The sequence below is a fragment of the Bradysia coprophila genome, chromosome II, assembly GCF_014529535.1.
Source record: "Bradysia coprophila strain Holo2 chromosome II, BU_Bcop_v1, whole genome shotgun sequence".
Lineage (NCBI taxonomy): Eukaryota > Metazoa > Arthropoda > Insecta > Diptera > Sciaridae > Bradysia > Bradysia coprophila.
The window spans coordinates 8365336-8385691 of NC_050735.1; the positions used below are offsets into that span (position 1 = coordinate 8365336).

The window sequence follows — 20356 nt, forward strand, 5'->3', positions numbered from 1 at the left end:
TCGCAAGAATCCGAAAAGCTTCTCGAATCCGTTTTATAGGACAGTCAATCAAAAATTGAATAAAACAGAAAAAGTGGTAAAAAAAAACTTCGAAATTTTTCACCATTAGCCCAACTCATCGAAGTTTTTATAACATATTCCCGCCGCTCTCCATAACCTAACACTGTATATCTAGTCGTAGTCACAACTCCATCGGTTCACCTTGACATCACGTCTAATTTATTCATGGAATTCAGTATACAGGTATGCCATACATTCACAAAACTCTCTATTGTTGGCTGTCCTCGGAAAATGTTTTAAATTTGTCCTCCTATCTGGCATGTGTATGATGCATCTGGTGACGCACAAAATGTGGACAGATTATATCCATAGGCGTGAGATGACGTCCATGCATCTATTGCAGTTTGTTGTCGTCTGCATATTGATCGATTTTCACATGATTCATGGTGGTGGTGATTTTCTCATTTTAGTTTACGGAGAGTTTTTCGAGAAAATTCAAATTCTGCACCATAATATGGATGCTTCTTAACGGGGGATCACTGTCAAGCCTGAGAGTAAAATTTCGACGGAGCTTCACGGACTCTAGATCCGAAATTTTCTTCTCATTGTGTTCCTCAAAATACCGTGAGCTCGACCGTGATTGAATTTTAAGTGTTCTGTCTTTTTTGTTAGCAGAGTTGTATTTTCGTCCTAAAATTTCTGCTGAAGTTTGTTATATGACTGATTTCCAATATACAATCTGCTGCAGGTGTACCGTTCAGATCGGAAACGAAGCTTTTAAAGCTTTGATCGTAGTTGAGCTTTGGATTTTGTATTTTCCGTACCGTCGATTCATAATGCTAATGCAGAGTCAAAGCTTACACTGCTTAACCATTAAGCTAAGAAAAATGGATCAACCCATGTACTGGCTCAGTCGGTTTTTTTAAAGTTGGGATTTGGCAACGGATTTGAAAAAAAAACATTCACAAGGTGCCCGATGCTCATCAATTCAGAAAACAAACAGATGATTTAGATCTGTACCCTATCTCAAAATTCAAGTAACGAGACTTTCACGATAAGTGATTCAATTAGAAGTGGAGGTGATGTATCGCTTCCTCAGGAAGCAGCAACGGTCCCCAAGTCAGTGTGGTCTGACCATGCTCAGTTGCTTTTCTGTGTTCCCTTGCCAGGGTAGAAAATGGAATATTATGAGTCCTGGATTACAATGTGTGTGTCGGATGTCTTTTTCGATGAAAAATGAAGGTAAAGTAGGTAGACTTCCTGCATAAGAAAAAATTAGCTATTAATGCAATGACAACGGCGTGTTTGTGTTTAAATATATCGTGTTCCGTTGACATTATATAAATACCGAAAAAAATAAATCTAAATAAACTAAACACAATAAATGAATTTTCTCAGATGTTTGTAATAAATTGCTTCTAATAAGAAAGAAACTAAAAACCAGAAAACCAGAAAATCCCGATTTTACATCTAAAACTGAAAGATAAGAAAACAAAAAAGAATGAACAAAAAAAAACCACAAACTTTACAAATATATCATTCATTATAATCATTAAAAGTAAATTTGAAAATCACGTACGTACATGTAGTATAATTATTTTCTTTGAAAATAAGAAAGGGGTTTCATCACTGTGCAAAAATGTCCTTACCTTCAAAGCTCGTTGCATGCAGCTTTCAAGGTGGACATTTTAACCAGAACTAAAAAATTGCAAAATTAAAAAAAAAACATTTTCTTCTTTTCGACTTGAATAATGGATATATTATGCGTCGTCGTTAATTCTCTCAGTAAATATTTTACGATTTTTTTTCTTTTAAAAATTTTTCTTTCGTTTGATTTATTTGGTTAAAAATTATACGCAAAAAAAACATAAAATAAAAAAATTAAATTAAAAATTTGCAAAAAAAAATTGTCAAAGTAGAGTAGTGCATAAAACTATTTAAAATGAAGAAAGAAAAAAAAACATAAAAAAAACCTAAATTGTAATTACTATTGAAAACAAAGAATTAATAATTTTATGGAACAAAAGAGAAAAAAAGCAAAAACTAAAAAGTGAAAACAACAAAAATATTTTAAATTTTAATCATTAATCAAACTGAAAAGCATTTCTTTATCATCACGCAAAATGCCCTCAGTTCATCCCAGTACAGTTAACCTTTTCATTCCATCATCCAATTAACATTTCTTTTCCACCATTTCCACATTTTATGTATAAATGTACAATTAGACAAGATCTTTTTCAAAATATTGTTCGGAGAATTCTGATTCCGCTTTTGTTTGTCTTCGAAAAACAACAATTCACCTGGAAGTCATAGCAATATTCATCGTCGAAACAGCGACCTAACAACATGAAGTATAAACAAAAGAAACACAATCAGTAGATACCTCTATTTTTGTCGCCACCTTTTATCCCCATCCCCTCTACCCGCTTGTATTGTATAATGTTTTTACGTGAGATCTTTACCCTTCATCAAAAAAAGAAGAAGAAGAATTAAATCTCTTTCAACTTAAACACTACATGCCTGGAAATTGAATGTTTCTCGTTTCGCTTCGATTGAATGTATACTCTTTGAAAATAGCGAGTGTCCAAGTGAAATATAGAGATTAAAAGAAGAAAAGTAATCCTTTCCCAAGTCTTCAATTTCGATTGGTGTCATTTAAATAAAAAAAAATCAAATTAACATTCCCGTTCCTGTGTGTCAGTAAAATTATTACCGTAATTTTATCATTTATTGTGTCAATTTTTGATCGATCGATTCTTTAAATCTTCTCAAAAAACGAGTGAAGAGAGAGAGACAGAGAAAGAATCCATTTAGCAGAACATTTTTCACACTCTGCGAAAGTGTTTGGGTACAACCTTATATCGGATCAAAGAAATTAATAGTTTTGCAGAACAAAAACGCGTACAACTTCAATTATGTTTACATTTATCTATAATAAAGAAACAGAATAGAAATCAGTCACTTAAAATATCAGAAGTTTTGTTTTTCTCATTAAAATCATTCATTAATTTTAGCGAAAGAAAAAAGAAATAATTTTGTTTTAGTTTCAAATGGATGAAAACAGGAACTCTCAGCCATCAGCATTTATTTTGTAACAACTGTATCATGTTTTACGTTTAGTTTTTTTTTAATTAATAAATATATTTGTAAAACTTAAGACCAAGCCATTGTTTTACACCGAAGGGGAGACGCTTCAGTCGTCGTAATGTTTGTGGTGGCAACCATTCCGAACAAGAAATCTATCAGCGTGTTACTGTAGTTGCAGCTGTAACGTGACCAGGGAGCTTTTTCGCCAATAGCTACTGCTATATCAACAAATTCGATTTTCTTTAAAATTTCTTCTCTTCAATACCTTTCATTTGAGATGCTCTAAGATGCTTGAAAAACCAGTGAAAAACAGGCAAGACAAGCAAAACATGCTGTTTGGCTCGCCTTCTTGCCTATAAGTAATGATCGACCATCTTAGCTTGCCAAAAATTTCGATATTCGGATACGTCTGTATTCATTTGATGTACCGCACACGATTTTTGAGCAACGACACGTCCAGAGATATGCTTGAAAAACTAGTGAAAAGCAGGTAAAACAAAACAAATCCAAACAAAACAAAAACGCAGTTCCAGGAACTTGACTCCAAACTTTTGGAGCACTTACCGTTGAGTCGCGACAACATTTTTACGCTAGAAAGTTAGTCGTAAATCGAATTATAACTCTGACAACACTGAATTACCGATGTCCTTTATGGATGTCCAGTTTGCTGTATTTTTCTTCGTAAAGTCGAAGCATTATAATTTGATCGATTCTATTCATTTTTAAATAATTGTAGTTTTTCAAGAAATCATTTCGAAAACATTACAGTATAAAAGCTTACACATGCGCATAAGAGCTGTTTACTCGCTGTATACCTGCGGGTAATCCGTTCAAATGCACGTGTCTAAGCTTTTATACTGTAATGTTTTCGAAATGATTTCTTCGAAAACTACAATTATTTAAAAATGAATGAAATGAGTAGAATCGATCAAATTATAATGCTCCGACTTTAAAAAGGATAGGGCTAAGTCTAAGCCCACTCAGGTTTGTAGGAATTATTGGGAAAAGACAAAAATGATTATCGTTTGAGAAAAACTAGAAAATCTAAAAAAAACAAGAAAACCCATGGAACTACAAGAAAATCCTCATTATATCTTATGTGAAAATTAAATTGAACGGTTATCCGATTTAAAGGAGATATTGTTAAACAATGTCGTAACGTTGGTAATGCATGTGAAATGTGGAATCAATAGCGCCGATTGGATTGTAATTGTTACTTCTGAAACTGAAAGGTTTGATTTCCACTTACAAAAAGAGTCTCAGCTTCTCAGCTAGTCTAAGTAGGCGCTGAAACTGGCCGATCGAAGAAAATTTTGGGCTCTTCGAAAATTTACAAAAAATTAAGAAAATTTGAATTAATTAGTGATTGAATGGCGCAAAGTTATGAAGGAGACAAAGTAAAGATGATGATCGTGTAAGGCACAAAGAAAAAGAAATTCAGGTCAAATTCACCATCACCGTTTATGATGGTAATCCATGACAACTGAGTCATGCTGAGAGAACCAAAAACGAACTAGTAGAAGGATAACTGGAACATTAATTTGGATTAGACAGAGAGACCCTAAAGACGAGGAGAATTGATTCAGTTTGTATATATCGCATTGTTAATTATAAGTGAGTCATGAATGCACTAGGGATGGGAGGCGTTCAAAATTATCGATAATATCAATCGAAAGAAATTATCGATAATCGATTAATCATATCGTTATCGATAATTTAATAATTATCGATAATTATCAAAATATCGAAATTCGTTAATTATCAAAATATCGATATTTTGATATTTATCTGAAAATTCATGATAATATACCGATATATCGGAATATATCGATAAATATCGGATTTTCGGACCGAAATATCGATATATCGAATTATCGATATCGTGATAATTATCAAAATATCAATAATTATCGATTATCGATATTTTTTTGATAATTTTCGATAAAAAAAGTCGATAATTATCGATTATCGATAATTGATAATTATCGATAATCATTTTCATTATCGCCCATGCCTAGAATGCACGAGTTTGAATGTTTGCGAGTGTATATATCTGAGTGTGAAAGTTTGTGGAATGAGTGGAGCCGAAGGCGGAACGAGTGGAATAATTCACACGAGGATATATACGACGCACACATTCAAACAAGTGCATATAACTCACTTATTTGATCAAGCCATTAATTTATCGGCATACACTTCGCCACATAAACAATGAGTTTCGAAATAAATTAAAATGGCCGCACTTTACCATCACAGTTAGTAGGGTTAGTAGTGACTGTAATAGTATGTTGTGTTACAAGTATTATAATGTTGATTTTTTCAGCACTAGACCCAAGTTTTCCTTACGCTCATAAGGAAAACTTGGGTCTAGTGCTGAAAAAATCAACATTACAATACTTGTAACACAACATACTATTTCCATATCAATGGGCAGTGCTATGTTGGGTTGGAATACGACAAAAGAATATTCTCGTTTGAGTTTTACGAGTTCTTTTTTAGATCAAAACTAAATTCATCGATAACAAGCAAAATTATCACAGAAGAAATCAATTAAAATAAAAAACCCGAACCGAGCCCGATCCGAGACCAAATTTTTGACGCTCTGATAAGACTTTTGATCGTGTAGACCAATCAGAAGTTGCTTTTTGTTAACAAAAAAAACCTCCATATTGTAATAAGTCTGTAAATTACGGTAAATTACCTACTTAAATCAATCAGTCAGTGGTAGGATATCGCTTGCTTCATTACGATATTATTCATTGTGCGTCGATTTCTGTTTGTCAAGCATTTTTTTTTTTTTTTTGTGTTTTATGTAGTTGCAACAGGCGATAGTGGAATAGGAAAATAACAAAATTTAACCTACTCTGAAGACTATTCCTGCAATAAGTTCCATAGAATGAACGACCCAGTTTTATACGCCAAATCGAATTCCTTCCAGAAGGTGACCACACAAAAGATTCTAAGCGAATATTCGCATCTGTTTCAATGGCGCGAAGACGGTTCAATGTTGGACATTGGTTGTGGAACAGGCGATGCAACCATCGAATCAATTTTACCACTGCTCCCAACAAAATCTAATCGTTTAATCGGTTGCGATATCTCTAACGAAATGATTGACTATGCACGGAAACATAACAGCCATCCGAATGTAGCGTTCCAACAGCTTGATATCGGTGGCAATATCGATGATTTTCTAACGAAATTTGGTCCATTTGATCATGCGGCATCGTTCTTTTGTTTGCATTGGGTACAAAATCAAAATGCAGCCATGGAAAACATTAGTAAATTATTAACAGCAGATGGTGACTGCCTGTTGGTGTTCATAACGTGGTCACATAACTTCCATGTTTTCTTAGAGATGTCAAAATCACCTAAATGGTCACAGTACATGAAAGATGTCTCACAATTCATATCACCGTATCAAGAATCTATTAGTCCAGCAGATGATTTACGTGTAATGTTACAGACCGTTGGTTTTACTGACTGTGTTATTCAAGCACGAGAATCGAGACACTTGTACGATAATTACGACGAATTTGCTAGTAGGTGGCTTCGCATACTTTTCAATCATTGTCCTTTATTGATTACTCAATGATCAATGTTCACAGACTTTGTCAGTTCGATCAATCCATTTGTGAACAGAATACCGGCTAGTGAGCAACAATATTTTGTCGCTGACCTTGCGAGACGTACAATGATAAAGAACAAGGCAACTTATGGCATTGAATATGTGGATGCACCGAAAATCTTAGTCGCTTATGCCAAAAAATAAATGTCGATTTGCGAGTTAATGGATAATCAAATCGAATCATTTTTTTCACTTAAATTGACGATTACGTATGTAAGAACAAATTGAAGACAAATGCGAACTCGATAATAAAATTGTATAAAGATTCTGCGAAGGTTATATTAGTCTAGGTCTTTGTATTATCTCGAGAGCAAAATTACCAGAGGGCATAACTACCTAGCATATCTCTCATTCTCAAACTAGTTAACCGATTTTCATACCTTTTTCTCCATGTAATCTATGTTGTCTACTACAGCTGTATTATTTTCTAAAAAGCGCTGCAGCTGTGGAAGCTATTATAGGTTACCTGGAACAGGTAAGATTTTCAACTCCTTTTGTCAGTGTCAACGTAAAGCAAAAAATATTTCTGATTTTTCGACACCGATGGAAGCTCTAACTGGAACGATAGTCAGAAAGAAGAAAGATATGGTAAAAAAATCATTGTCACCGTCTACCACTACTAGAAGGTGCATCGACATAAAAAAAGGTTTCGCTATTTCAAAATTAGCTTCTCTGAGGTGTTTTTGAGCATTCGATTCCGTGAGTCGAAATCAGCAGAGAAACTTTTCTTAAAATGTCCGTTTAGGGGTCCAACCTTTTGATATTTTTGAAAAGATTGACCTCCTTCGCAAGAATGCTCACGACAATAAAATCGGTGTCCTAGTCTATATTGAAGATTAATCTGATAATGTCAGGGTTTAGTTCGGTAAAGAAAAAAAAAACAAGAAGAAGTGATCATAGTGATCAGCTGCTGTGTCACACTGTCAAGTTTCAATACCCTACTTAGAGTATCAGCAACGCACTTCAAGCAAAAGTGCTATTAATGACAGCTGCCAGATAGAATACTATTTTGTATGAAATTTTATGCCCACTCTTTTTACAGTGTAAAATTTTGTATGGAGCACTGTCAAGATTCAGTAACCTAATTAGAGTACCCCTTTTGCTTGAGAAGTCGTGCTTGAAGTGCGTTGGTTTGACTCAAGTTACGTCTATGGGGTGTCCATAAGGTTTGTCGATTTTTTTTTTGGTTTTTCGACTATATATCTTCAGATGATCTTATTATGAGTCTCAAAAAATGACAAATAATTTTATCCAACGTACTTCAAGCATGAGTGCTCCAAATAGGGTATTGAGACTTGACAGTGTGTCACTCAAATGTAAAACACTGTGAAAAAACCATTTCATACAAAGTAGGGCTCTGTTTGGCAGCTGTCGACTATGATCAGATCCCCAGCAGAGTAAAATAAACCAGGAAGGAGCGGTTCATTTTCGAAACGTCAAATAAGGGACCTAATACACTGTATGAAAATGAACTCAAATGAACACTGACATAAATTGAAAAATCTTATTCGCAAAAAAATATAGGGCTACTAGATTATTCAGGTCCCTAGTCAAATCAGCGCTCCTGCCTGGTTAACTTTACTCTGTCGTGTCAGATCACTTTAGTTACGAGTGCGTTAAAAATATTTTTTAATGAAAATCGGTTGATTAGTTGAATTATGGTAGGTTATACGCAATTCGGTAATGTTACCCTCGATATCAAATGATTCATCAAGCCTAGGCATGTTCGATAATTCATTCGATTGATAAAATATCGATTATTTCCCTGGAATCGATTATCGATATTTTCAGAAAATCAATATCAATCGAATGTTTTATCGATAATCGATAAATATCGACTGAAAATCGATAAATATCGACTGATAATCGGCAAATATAGACTGATAATTCGATTTTCAGTGGATATTTGTTGATTATCAGTCGATATTTATCGATTATCGATAAAACATTCTATTGATATAGTATTGATTATTTGGAAATTTTATCATCGATTGATGATATTTTTCAGTGAACATGCCTAATCAAGCCACAGCGAACCGAACCAAAAAATAATCTTTATCTGTGAGTATAGTACGAGCATCAAAAGATGTGGCATTTCCTTTTTCGAGCTTATATGTTGTCAGAAAACGTCCTGATTGCATCATTGATATTCCTTACACTTTCGGAATCTAAGTGCCATTCCATACATTTTAGAGCAACATAATTGCAATGCAACTCTACTACTACTACTGCTACTACTACTACTTTCCGAAAGTTAAATTTCGTTCCATCGTTATTTAAGACGAATCTACACATGGCATATACACACAAATCGTTGCCTACATTTCGGGGCAACATTATTATTATTTTGATGATAATTTTGATTTCACATTCTTTTTGATGATAATTTTGGACTCGCATCCTTTTTGGAAAAAGTGCGACCATCGTTTGGTGTTAAAATGTGTTAGTACTTAGCCGGTACTTAGCTAAAATTGTAGCCTACATTTGTGTGCCTCATATTTCTTTTTTGATGATATCTTTCCACCAGAATGCTTTTTCAAAAATGTACGACCGCAATTCCGACCACGAATGTATCAGCTTTCAACAGACAATACATTTCGTTGTGGTCGTTTGACCAAATCTGAGAAAAGTGAGCAGTTTATTAGTCATTTGTGTACCTGTTTTGGACGATTGATTTAAGGCAATTTCGCGGATTGTAGGCCGAACGAAGTGAGGTCTACAAGCGAAAGTGCCTTAAATCAACCGTCCCAAACAGGTGCACATGTGAGTTTTCATGCAGAGGGCCGGAAACCCGAGAAAATTCGAAAAATTGCCCTCGTTTTCGGCCCCGAAGCATGAAAACGAAATTTTCATTACACCAACTACGAAAGTTGTAATTTTCGCTTCCCGAATGAGATGCGAAAGTATAAAAATTCAACTCTCAGTTAGCCACGACATCACAAGAGGTGCGAAAATACTTTCGCCTCCCAACAGAGGAGCGTAAGTACTTTCGCCCCTCAAACGAGGATGCGAAAGTAAATGACAGCAACAACATGTGTTCCGTCTGGTGTCGTTGTGATCACTGTGATTGTTGTGATAGAAAAGAACGTTTTCATGCTTCGGGGCCAAAAATGAGGGCAATTTTTCGAATTTTCTCGGGTTTCCGGCCCTCTGCATGAAAACTCACATGTGCACCTGTTTGGGACGGTTGATTTAAGGCACTTTCGCTTGTAAGCCTCACTTCGTTCGGCCTACAATCCGCGAAATTGCCTAAAATCAATCGTCCAAAACAGGTACACAAATGACTATGCCAATAATTTATAAATTTTTCTTTTACCAGGGGGCTGCAAACTTCGCACACGGTTGAATTTTTTTACTTTCGTCCCTTGTGATCAAAATAACCATTCTGTTGCGGTCGGACATTTTTCAAAAAGGATTCTGATGGAAAGATATCATCAAAAGTAAACTAAAATCCAGTATTTAAAAATGCCTTTTTAGTATAAATTTGTTGGGCATTTCAGGTACAGAAGAAGAAAGAACGAAAGCGTTCGTTGAAGCAATTAAACCCTCAACATTCTACCTATGTAAATGTTAAGTTAAATGAAAATATTTAGAGAGCAAAAAAGTAATACATTTTGACGTGCTGTACCGGTTTTTTTTAAAAAAAAGATTTTAGTTCAAAAAACTAACATTTTTCCTCCCAAATGTAGGCTACAATTTGACATTATTCACATATCGGATCTCGCATGTTATTGGAGTAATCGATAAAATTGTCAGAATGGACCGACGATTCGTTTGATCCATAGCTCGTTTAGATCGGCGTCGAATTGAGTCCCGCCTGTTTGAAATTTTGCGAATTGACTCTTAAGGGTTTTGAGATTAGGCTTTTACCAAGTTTTTGAGTGAAGCTTACTCACCGTAAGTAGTTCGGGAACGGTCAAAAACATCACGGAATGATCGAACGTTGTGAGATTCATAACCGAGTCTCGTTCCTCCACCAAAAGTCTTGCATGCTTCGTTTACTATTTATTTTTAAATTGCATCCGGCTAATTCTATTTGACACGCGATACATGTTCTTGTTCACAGATATATTCTTCTAGGATAGGTACTTGCAACGTAACATATAGTCTTACATTCGACATGCAAATTAGGAGTCTTGCTTGCTGCCGTTCCTCTACATTTTCAATTTCATTTTTGTGGTAAGATTTTCCAACGCATGACGCTGGTGATCCATCGTTTTTCCTTTTAATCGCTCCACGCGCATCAGTATCTTGCCCTGGAAACATAACAATGAAAGGGCTATTGCAGGACACTGCTCAAGAAATGTAATGGTCTTAACTTACCGGCAGTTTTGGATCCAGCGTACTCTTGTTTTTCATGGCCAATGACCACAAATTTCCGGCGAGCGCAAACATTTTCTCTTTGCTCACATCAGCCTTGTAAACAATTTTACCGAATAGATCCAGCGCCAGATTGCTCTGCAATCGTAAATTCCCACTGTCACCCAGCTGTTTCAACTGTACCAACATCAAATCGACACACTGCGAACACAGTGCATCAATTTCGGCTATGAATTTCGAGTCCGAACCGTACAGTTGATCGTTTGACACAACATTCGGAATGTGATATGGATACGATTCTTGGGCAGCGGTTGTGAGCAGATCAATGACCGCAAGATAAACGAGTGAAAGGCTGGTATTGTTCGGATCAAACGGATACCGTTTGATGACATCGAGTACGGTACGCAATAGGTAGAGTACTCCTTGCTCGGGACTGTCAGGAACGACGACGAGAGTTGATAGGAAATTGCACAGGAACGACACTAAATATGGTTCGGTATTCTTCGTTTTCCCATCGATTTCTATAGTTTTCGGTAGCTCTGACACCAGATTTATCGCAGCGGAGAAGCAAGCATCGGCTGTGAAACGATGTAGGGATCAGATTGCTTTTTGTTAACAATCGTATCGTTCCGCTTACCTTGACCCAAGCAAACGTTCGTAAGTGCCACTTGTCCCGATAGCAAATACAAATCCATTCTAGACGTCACGGACACGATACTCGGAATGGTTATGTATGAGTAGGCAGCGCACGCTTTGACAAAAGCATCAGTTTTTCTGGTATGATGACCATTAACGATACAGCGAGTATCTACCGCTAATTTGTTCACGCAATGCACCAACGTCACGAACACCGAATCCAAATTCGGAAACGCTGCTCGTGCTTCTACGTAGAATGTTAGTTGCTGTTCGAAGTCTCGTCCGAAATCGACCTTCTTGATGAAATTGCAAATGAGATTACTGATCTGGCGACGTTCATCTTCGACCGTTTGGGCACTGCATGGGTTAGGGAATCGTTTGAATTGATATTCTTATCGGAACACCGGATAAGGTCGACTTACTTGACGGTATCGTTGAGCGCTTTACAGATGTACATCAACGCATTTATGACCACCGGATCGTTGAGACAATTTTCCGATTTATTTTTGCACGTTGTCATAATTTTCATGCAAACGTCCAGCTTAACCGACTCTTTTTGGAATAAATCAATAATCGGCAGGAAATGATCCTGAAATAGGCAAGGTTTCAGAAGAAAGAAATGGTTTTACAGTCAGTCCGGCCACTCACTGAAATCAGTAGACCCTCAAACGATTTTGTGTGTGTTACAACTTTGTCAACGATTGAGAACATTTCCGAATAATGATTTTCGAATGCACGATTCTGATTCAGCCGCGACAGCACATCTCCAAGGAAATTATTCACTTCAGCCAACTGAAATGAAAAGTTTTGTCTCGCATAAAAAGGCCGTTCCCGCCATTCAACGCACAACATTCTACCTCAAAATTCATGGCTGTGTATTGAGCCCATGGTTCAACGCACGGAATGTAATCGGCAACATGTGTAAATGTGCTAATAGTTTTCCAAGATCCAGTCAACACAGACGTTCTTTGGTCGACAGGAGGCGCACACTGACTCAAACAAAGGCCTAATGAACGAAAGAGCTGAGCTTTTGTTATACCTTCGGTGGCACAGTTCGATAGGATCGACACAAATTTTTCGGCCCGATTGGCAATGAAATTTGGTTTGAATGAGCTCATGATTGAGTTTAACAGCAAACCACTGTAATGAGACAAAAATCTTCAATGTTAGACTCGACCAGACGGTTCCATTTACTTGTTCTTCTTTTCCTGGCATCGGGTCAGAATCTCATCTAGTAAAATGTCTGATCCGCTAGATATCGCTTGCATTAGCCAATCAAGACACGGAATGTACAAGGTCAAATATCCATTCAAATCCATTCGTTGACGCGTAATTTCTGATCGGATTCCACCGCCGAATATCTGTAGAGAAGAAGACCGGATGATTACGTTGATCAGTGCACTTAATGCCACTCCTTGTACCGTTTGATAAACGAAGAGAAAATCGTTCAAACTGTTCCTTACGAACTCCCTATCATCAGTTACGGTCATACCGACGCGACACAGGTAGCAGCGAGCGTATGCGGCTACAATTGGATCACCAATGCCTCGGATAGTTTTCGTAAGACGCTCCAAGGCTTCCTTAATGTCGTTTTTGTCCAGAAATCTGTACGACTTAAGTATAGCAATTTCGACATAGAGTCGTGGTAGCAGTTCGCGAATGGAGGCAACTTTGTAAAACCAATTGAGACAAGTTTCTTTCGCTGAGTCGGAGACCATATCAGGTGTAAAGTTAACGGGCAATGCACTCGGAACTTTCTTTCCGGGTCTGTAAAGATAGTATATGTGATTGCACCAACCGCTTTCAAACACAGTCCCCATGTTACTCACTCAAAGTATTCAGCTTTCGATATCAATCGATCGTACACTAGTTTGCCGAAAATGTCCAAAATGTCGGTGATCAATACAAATTGACTGGGATAAAATTGCATGACATTTGTGTCAGCCAGCAGCTTCGAACATTGGATAGCAATTTTCAACGATTTCACTCGTTGATCCGTGTTCCATGCTTGGACGAGTTCGTGATTCAACTGTTCGATACGGGACACGTACTCTTGCTGCGTTAAATCAAGCATTTGATGAGTCGACTCAAAGTCATCCAACTGTTCCAGGCGATGTTTCACTTTTTCGGACATTGATGCCTGTTGAGTCTTGATAATTTCACCACCGGTCAGAAAGCTAGTTACGATCGACAACTTTTCCGACGTTGTGTACTTCGCCAGGATCGCAGTACGTCTGGAAGCCCATGAATCCAGAGAATTTTCTTGAATAATTTCTCCTTTTCTCAGCTTCATAGTGGACTCTTCTTCCTACAAACAGCAAAGGGAAATAAATTGTAGCCTGACGGGAGCCCATAGCAAACCTCTGCAACCATTTGCGACAATGGATCTATAGTATCCTGTTTGGCCATCAAGGAAAATGGATCACTGCCATCTACTACCGTACTAAATGGTTCCAGCAACGAAATGGTTGAGGACGTTGTGCTGCTGGACTTGCTAAAGCTACCCAGTCGTCGCACATTTCGGCTTTCCAGGACCTAAATCACATTCAGTTTGGATTAAAGTGTCAAATTCCTCGCACATAATGTAGATATACCGTCACTGTCATCGGTTTCAGAGGATGGTCAACCACTTCGGAAACGGAAAAGTACTTTTTGCATATCGGCGGTTCCCGGTCTTTGACTATGCAATGCCTTAATTAAATGATTTGATTGGGCTATACATCTGTGCCAGCAAACTTCTAAAATATTCAGAACTCACCAGTCGCAGGACATTTCAATAAATTGTTGAAAGGAACACTCTGTCGCCTGCACAATAAAAAGAGAAATTTTCAATCCATTCGCAAAATGACAACAGAGAGAATTTCTTGAAAAGGCTAAGAGAAGTGTCAAAAGAATGGAAATAAATAAACGGTTTGCATACACTGCGAAAAATCATTTCTTTGTGTAACACCAGAAGAGTGAACCGCAATGGTTAATGACGAAAATTATCCAACCGTTAAAGGGTCTACTATTTTGAAGGTCAGGATCGCAGACGATAATCATATCATCATTATTATCAAATTGGTCACCTTTTGAACCAAACAAAATCTTGTACTTCATTAGTTTTAACATAAATTTTTCTATAAAACTCTGCAAAAGACAAAGGTTGTGGTTTATAGCATCTAGTTTCCGAAAGAACGGGTAACACACTTATGAGTTTATCACGAAGGCAGTGGCGCCTCCACGAATATGGAAGAAATTTTCCTTTAATTTTTATGGAAAATATCCACTGAACCTTTCAAATTTGGGTAGCGGCTGCCTTCGTAGGTGTCTTAACCATAGTTCTTTCATTAACTGGCATATTATTAATGAATGTACATACCAGGTATGGCCTATTCTTCAAATCGGTCGATTTATCTTGAACACATTCATTATTCATGTCAAAATAATATGCAAATGAGTGAGTTTCAATCTGTTTTTAAAATAGTTATGTCCTTCGCACCTGGTAGTTTATATTCATTGCATTTGCATATTCGCTCTTAAAAACCGATTCGAAATTTCTTTGAGTGATCAGAGACAGAGTTGTCATTAAACTCATTCATTTCACGCACATACAATGCCACAACGTACTGAAATAATCAAATATCCAAATATGGTTTTTTTACGAACTTGCGCCGTTCCGTTGTAATCGTTCACATAAAGTCGCGATTTTGTCCCATCGAATTAATTTGATTTAAATAATTGTGAAACAGGTGTTTTAATTCGGCAAACTATTAGTTAGTGAAAGGAATAAGTTCATCAGTCATTAGCCGACAAGATTAATTGCTTGAAATTACAATGTCGTACACGAATAGTAAGTGTTGATTTTTGTGGGGTTTTTTTTTTTTAGAGAACAAAAAAGGTTGTGTGTGAGTGTGCAAAAAAAAAGAATGGTTATACGGTCAATGAAAAGCCGGGTTTTCAGCATTACGAATAATATGTTTACCCTGTGTCGATAATGGAGTTGTAGGCTACCCCGATCAAAGGATTATTTGCATCACATTCGGTTAAGAATTCGATTTCTTAGTAAAGTTACTAATTTCGTTGAGTGAGAAAGGCCTTTTTACGTCAATTTAAGCCAACACCCATATTTGGTCAAAATCAAAAAAAGAGTTGTTGATGCGTGAATCATTCATGAATACTTGTATACCTATCTATACGAAGCAATTGAGATTCGTGTTCGTAGTCTTTTAGAAAATGAATTTTAATTTCACGCTCGAATTTAAAATTACACGGCGGATAGTGTAAATGAGATGTAACAGTACAGCAGAGTGGAAATGATTCGTTTGGAAGAGAAGAATAATTAATTATAATTCTTGAAATTGCGGTACCTATTCACCAGACATTAATTCGAAATCTTCACTGCCTGTCTGAAGATATTTAACGCTAAAATTGCGCTTGTTTTCAGAGTTCATTTATGCCACTCTGCCGAGAACGCAACGGGGACAACCAATTGTGTTAGGTGGAGATCCGAAAGGAGTCAACTTTCTCTACACAAACGGAAACTCTGTGATTATCCGTAATATTGAGGTAGGTGAATTTTTACTGGAAAGCCATTTAAAGTCGACACATCCGGCACTCATTTTTTACATTTAAAAAAAATAATTCTTTCGTTGTTATCGAGTTATTGCTTATCATCATGGTTGTGACTTGTAGGCGCACCACGAGAATCCATTCGTAGAAATGTCTAAACTCGATTTTATCGCATTTTTATCGTGATTTGATTGATACACACTGGATGCAAAGTTATTTTTGTCACAGTGCCTACAAGTCACAGCTCTACGTCATCAATCCAACGAAAGATTTATAGATTTTGTTCAATGAAAAATCACGCACGATCGAAATTTGTTTTTTTTTTCTTCTTTTAGAATCCAGCCATTGCCGATGTTTATACGGAACATTCGTGTGCAGTAAACGTTGCCAAATATTCTCCAAGTGGTTTCTACATTGCATCTGGTGGTATGTTAATTGAATGCGAGCGAAATGCTCGTCGGATGCGTGGAATTTCGTTTTCATTCCGTTTTCGTTTCTTCTATTTCCACAAATAGATCAATCCGGCAAAGTTCGCATTTGGGATACAGTCAACAAAGAGCACCTACTGAAAAATGAATTTCAACCGATCGGCGGTCCAATCAAAGACATTTCATGGTCGGCTGACAATCAACGTAATTTTTTCTTTGCAAATCTTTGTTCATCGATTGGTCCAATAATCTCTGTCCTATTCAGGTATGGTCATTGTCGGCGAGGGGCGAGAACGTTTCGGTCACGTTTTCATGACAGAGACCGGAACATCGGTTGGCGAAATTAGTGGACAATCGAAGCCGATAAATTCATGCGATTTTCGTCCAGCGCGACCGTTTCGAATTATTACCGGTTCAGAGGACAATACGATTGGCATTTTCGAAGGACCTCCGTTTAAGTTTAAGAAAACCAAGCAAGAGCATACCAGATTCGTGCAGGCGGTTCGTTATTCGCCAAGTGGACATTTGTTTGCGTCGGCCGGTTTCGACGGTAAAGTGTTTATCTATGACGGTGCGACGTCCGATTTAGTTGGGGAAGTGGGTAGTCCAGCTCATAAGGGTGGTGTGTACGGTGTTGCTTGGAAACCAGACGGTACACAGTTGCTCACTTGCTCTGGTGACAAAACATGTCGGTTGTGGGATGTAGAAACCAGGGAACTTGTTACCGAATTCGTTATGGGAACCACTGTCGATGATCAACAGGTTTCTTGTCTATGGCAAGGAAATCATCTCTTATCCGTATCCCTATCCGGCTTCATCAACTATTTGGACGTGGACAATCCATCGAAACCGTTGCGTATCGTAAGTTGATGAAATTGCTCAGCTTTTCCGATTGACCTGACATTCTGTTCATTTAGATCAAGGGACACAATAAACCAATCACCGTTCTCGGCCTGAGCGACGATCGAAGCACAATTTACACAGGTAGCCATGACGGTGCAATTACGAATTGGAATTCAGGAAACGGAACCAACAATCGGATTGCTGGAAACGGTCACGGCAATCAAATAAATGGCATCCGGGCCTTCGGCGATTTTGCTTATACATGCGGCATCGACGATTCATTGAGGGAGATTAATATCGAGGGCAACACGTACACGGACCAAACAGTGAAACTGAATAGCCAGCCGAGAGGATTGGACATTTTCCGTGAACAAAATATCGTCATTTTGGCATGCCAGAAAGAGATTACTGTTGTACAGGACAAACGTGTCGCTAGCAATCTACCAATTTCGTACGAAGCCAGCAGCGTTTCGGTGAATCCAGACACAATGGAAGTGGCCGTCGGTGGAGACGATAGTAAAGTTCATATCTTCTCGTTGTCCGGAACAACTCTGAGCCCAAAGACTGAAATCGTGCACTTGGGACCAGTGACCGATTGTGCTTACTCGCCCGACCGGAAATATTTGGTAGCATGTGATGCTAACCGTAAGGTCATTTTGACATCGGTGGAGGAATACAAGGTGAGTAAAGTTGTTAAGGCTCAGTGGCAATTTCCGGTTAATTATCTTACCTCTTACGAAACATGTCTTACGTTGATTTGAATTGATTGAATAGACGGTGAGTGAACTCTTAATGTGTAGCCCCACAGATTACTGATGTAGATTAGAGATATGCAGAGATCCAATGTGACTTAAATGTAATTTCCTTACAGCCTGCTCACAAACAAGAATGGGGCTTCCATAATGCTAAAGTGAATTGTGTGGCATGGTCACCGAATTCATTGTTTGTCGCTAGTGGATCCTTAGACACAACGATAATTATTTGGTCATTGGCTAGTCCTTCGAAACACACCATAATCAAAAGTAAGTTTAGAAATATGGCAAATGACTGACTGTGACCGGACAACTTATTTTTTTTGTTTCTCTAATCTCGTTAGACGCTCATCCCCAATCACAAATCACTCGCTTAGTGTGGTTGGACAATGAAACGGTTATTTCCACCGGACAAGATTGCAACACCAAAGTATGGAATGTCGAACCGTTTTAAGGAAGCTGGATTGGAAAGTACGTTTTTTTTTTACAAATTGGCAATTATTTTTGGTCGGATTTGATTCGGGACCGATACCAAAAAGCACAAATGCCATCAGCGATCAACATCCATCACAAGTTAATTAAATCGATCAAAAACGTTTGCCTAACTCCCCTCCATGTTAAATTTTGTTGTTTTTTTTTCGCTTCTTCTTTTCTAACGAGTCAATTGAGCAATATAAGATTTTACGGATGAAAAAGGAATCCATTTTGTGTGAAAGAATGCATTTTGTAACAGTAACCAACAAATAAAAGTGGGAGTCAATTGCAACGACATTTGTCTTAGAGAACGTTTAGTGGAAACGAGCCAATGAATAGAGGTTGTTGGAGATGCGTGGAATTATTTATTTAAAGAAGGATACCTAAAGGCAGGGCCTAATATGCTGTGAGTTTTATTTCCTAAAATTACTGAAAAGTACAGAAATTTGCCGAAAATTTATTGAATTTATCAAAGTTTACCGATTTTTGCGGTAAATTTTCAAAAAATTTCGTAGATTTGAGGTAAATTTTCGTAAATTTGCGGTAATGAAATTTGATAATGAAATTTCCAATAAGAGACAAAAGTGAAAGCTTGTTTGCTCATCTGCTACTAAAACTCCAGGAGATACACCTCATAAATATCAGTCATTTGAGTGTTTCCCAATTCGAGTATAATAAGCATGTGTCGTTAGTCGTTGATCAACTCCACTAATCAATAAATTGTAGTACACGGTAAATGATAAGTTAAGGATATAAAATACGAAAGAAAACAAACTATTTTTTGCAAAGTTCAATAAAGATGTGAAAGAAACGCTTTCATCGAAACGAAATATTTTTGCATTTAAATTCAATTTACTTTGGGCGCATGGTGTTTGATTTTGTAAAAATAAATTGAAGACAAATAATTGTTCGGAATTTGTAGCTCAGTTTTGGTTTACGATTTTCGTTTTGAATTTTTTGCTTTTTTGTTTAAATTGAAGTATTATCATGCTTTTGCCGATTTAACTGGGATGACACGGATGAATAACGTCTAATTTTTTATTTATGAAAATGTATTTACCATTACACAACATTTAATTGCATTCAACTACTTAGTTTGGTCTTGTAATTTAATTTATTTTATTTCAAATTTTATCAAATAAAACGAAGAAATTGAAAAAAAGAAAAGAAAATTTTAATTTCCAATTTGGGACAAAATTCTTCTGTGGAGTCTGAAACTTCATCACTACCCCGAATCTAAGAGAAAAATAAAACAACGTTCACCATCGCCACTCATTCCATCTTTAAGGTAGATTATCGGTCTCTCGGTGACATACCAATATCATATTGTTACACTGTACCTACGTCTAAGACGAAATAGTTATTTGTTCACCAAGGATGAAAAGTGGAAAGTGGTTTTTCGAGGATGTTTTCATAGCGCAATTTTCGCCGACAATTCGGTGGAGAAAGCGTAAATTTTGTAAATGGGATCCTCTTTCTCTCTTTGTTTTGGAACTATTGTTTTTGAGTTCTAAAAGGACACTTACTAATATCGACGTCTGCACTATCTTTCAATTAGTCTAAATTAAACAGCCTCCATACGCTTCTGCCAACAGTCCGTTGGCCAAACCAAATTTATGTTAAAATAAAGGATTGGT

At 37.1% G+C, this 20356-nt stretch overlaps 3 protein-coding genes and 1 long non-coding RNA gene across 6 annotated transcripts in view; 3 read left to right on the forward strand and 1 right to left on the reverse strand.

Annotated features, from left to right (window-relative positions):
- Positions 1-20356, forward strand: part of LOC119070809 — a 531393-nt gene that overhangs the window by 474517 nt on the left and 36520 nt on the right. The window lies entirely within an intron of this gene.
- LOC119070575 (juvenile hormone acid O-methyltransferase-like) lies at positions 5804-6986 on the forward strand. 2 transcript variants are annotated; one of them, XM_037174995.1, is made up of 2 exons: positions 5804-6629; positions 6671-6828. In XM_037174995.1, exons 1-2 carry the CDS (start codon positions 5984-5986, stop codon positions 6739-6741), a joined length of 717 nt encoding a protein of 238 aa, XP_037030890.1. In that variant the 5' UTR covers positions 5804-5983; the 3' UTR covers positions 6742-6828. The 2 variants fall into 2 exon arrangements, with proteins under 2 accessions (XP_037030890.1, XP_037030881.1); XM_037174986.1 differs by having other exon boundaries at positions 5809-6629; positions 6696-6986.
- Positions 10865-14547, reverse strand: LOC119070136 (VPS35 endosomal protein sorting factor-like). Its single transcript, XM_037174463.1, has 12 exons — positions 14430-14547; positions 14266-14362; positions 14033-14206; positions 13501-13979; positions 13093-13438; positions 12866-13032; positions 12529-12811; positions 12320-12463; positions 12094-12260; positions 11673-12028; positions 11039-11613; positions 10865-10971 (listed from the first exon to the last, which is right to left on the reverse strand). Exons 1-12 carry the CDS (start codon positions 14441-14443, stop codon positions 10870-10872), a joined length of 2904 nt encoding a protein of 967 aa, XP_037030358.1. The 5' UTR covers positions 14444-14547; the 3' UTR covers positions 10865-10869.
- On the forward strand, positions 15293-19008 carry LOC119070286 (actin-interacting protein 1). 2 transcript variants are annotated; one of them, XM_037174556.1, is made up of 9 exons: positions 15293-15503; positions 16098-16219; positions 16558-16648; positions 16738-16854; positions 16916-17511; positions 17568-18173; positions 18268-18270; positions 18365-18515; positions 18590-19008. In XM_037174556.1, exons 1-9 carry the CDS (start codon positions 15488-15490, stop codon positions 18697-18699), a joined length of 1812 nt encoding a protein of 603 aa, XP_037030451.1. In that variant the 5' UTR covers positions 15293-15487; the 3' UTR covers positions 18700-19008. The 2 variants fall into 2 exon arrangements, with proteins under 2 accessions (XP_037030451.1, XP_037030457.1); XM_037174562.1 differs by lacking the exon at positions 18268-18270 and having other exon boundaries at positions 15294-15503.